The following is a 1,356-nucleotide window of genomic DNA, read 5'->3' as shown; positions in this document are numbered from 1 at the left end:
TTGTCATGGCGATGCGGTGACAGGGAGGTGGCTCGCCCCCAGCCGGCGGGAGGCCATCGGGCTCTTTGAAGGAGGGCAAACGAGCAGCTGCTCCCTTTTCCCATCCTGTCCCCGCTCCCAGCGCCGGCCCCGGAAAGCCTCGCTGCATCTGCCGCGGAGCATCTGTCCCCGGAGGCGCGGGAGCAGCTGAGGACGGGGGACGGTGGCTTTTGTCCCCCCACCTCAGGTGATCGGCAAAGGCAGTGAGAAGGCGGAGGACAGCTCCATCGACGAGAAGTACCTGATCGCCACCTCGGAGCAGCCCATCGCCGCGCTCCACCGGGACGAGTGGCTGAAACCGGAGGATCTGCCCATCAAGTACGCGGGATTGTCCACCTGCTTCCGGCAGGAGGTGGGCTCGCACGGCCGCGACACCCGCGGCATCTTCCGCGTCCACCAGTTCGAGAAGGTGAGAGCGGCGGAGGCGGCAGCGTTCCCGCTGGGAATTCGGGGCTGTAGCCGGGGACCGGCGCCAAGGCGGGGTGTCCCATGTCCCCGTCCCCCCTTCCTTCGTTCTCTGCGCAGATCGAGCAGTTCGTCTACGCTTCACCGCACGACAACAAGTCGTGGGAGATGTTTGAGGAGATGATAGCCACCGCCGAGGACTTCTACCAGTCCCTGGGCATCCCCTACCACATCGTCAACATCGTCTCAGGTAGGCGGCACCGTCCGGCATCGGGGACACCTCTCCTTCTGCCGCGGTGGCCCAGGAGGACGCCGGTCACCTCTGCCGGCGCCTCGGGTGTCACCCTTGTGCTGACCCACTTCCTTTGTCCCTGGCTGGCCTTGCCACCGTGTCCGGCCCCAGACCTGGCGAGGGAGAGGAGGTGGCACAGCCCGGGGCACGGAGAAAGGAGCCGTTTGGTTTTCCATGGAGATCCTCCGAGTTGCCCACCAGGACCGGCCGTGGGCACCGCGCCGGGCCGCGATTCTCCCCGCTGTCCCTTCTACAGGGACAGTTTGAATGTCCCAACTCCTCCTGGAAACTCTCCGAGGAAAATTGTCCCGTTTAACGGCTCCATCCCACCCTCCCCACCGCAGAGCAGGAACCCCGCGGTCACCTCGGAGCCTTCCCACCCGTTAGCCCGTGCCCCTGTCCCCGGGGAAGGGGGGAGCGGGACCCCCGCGCTGCTCAGCGTCGTCCCCACGTCCCTCTCCCAGGTTCCCTCAACCACGCCGCCAGTAAGAAGTTGGACCTGGAGGCTTGGTTCCCCGGTTCCGGCGCTTTCCGTGAGCTGGTGTCCTGCTCCAACTGCACCGACTACCAAGCGCGGCGCCTACGCATCCGCTACGGCCAAACCAAGAAGATGAAGGAAA

At 65.9% G+C, this 1,356-nt stretch overlaps 1 protein-coding gene across 1 annotated transcript in view; it reads left to right on the top strand.

Annotated features, from left to right (window-relative positions):
- SARS (seryl-tRNA synthetase) overlaps positions 1-1,350 on the top strand; it is a gene marked incomplete at both ends in the record, with an annotated part of 3,705 nt that extends 2,355 nt beyond the window's left edge. The window contains 3 exons of the mRNA XM_009892165.1: positions 227-448; positions 565-694; positions 1,201-1,350. Coding sequence (XP_009890467.1) covers positions 227-448; positions 565-694; positions 1,201-1,350 — 502 coding nt within the window. The remainder of the gene's footprint in view (positions 1-226; positions 449-564; positions 695-1,200) is intronic.
- Between the last annotated feature and the right edge of the window lie 6 nt (positions 1,351-1,356).

This window comes from Charadrius vociferus, unplaced genomic scaffold (genome assembly GCF_000708025.1).
Source record: "Charadrius vociferus isolate BGI_N301 unplaced genomic scaffold, ASM70802v2 scaffold3511, whole genome shotgun sequence".
NCBI lineage: Eukaryota > Metazoa > Chordata > Aves > Charadriiformes > Charadriidae > Charadrius > Charadrius vociferus.
Note: the sequence above shows the minus strand (reverse complement) of the source record. Positions and strands in the feature narration are given on the sequence as shown.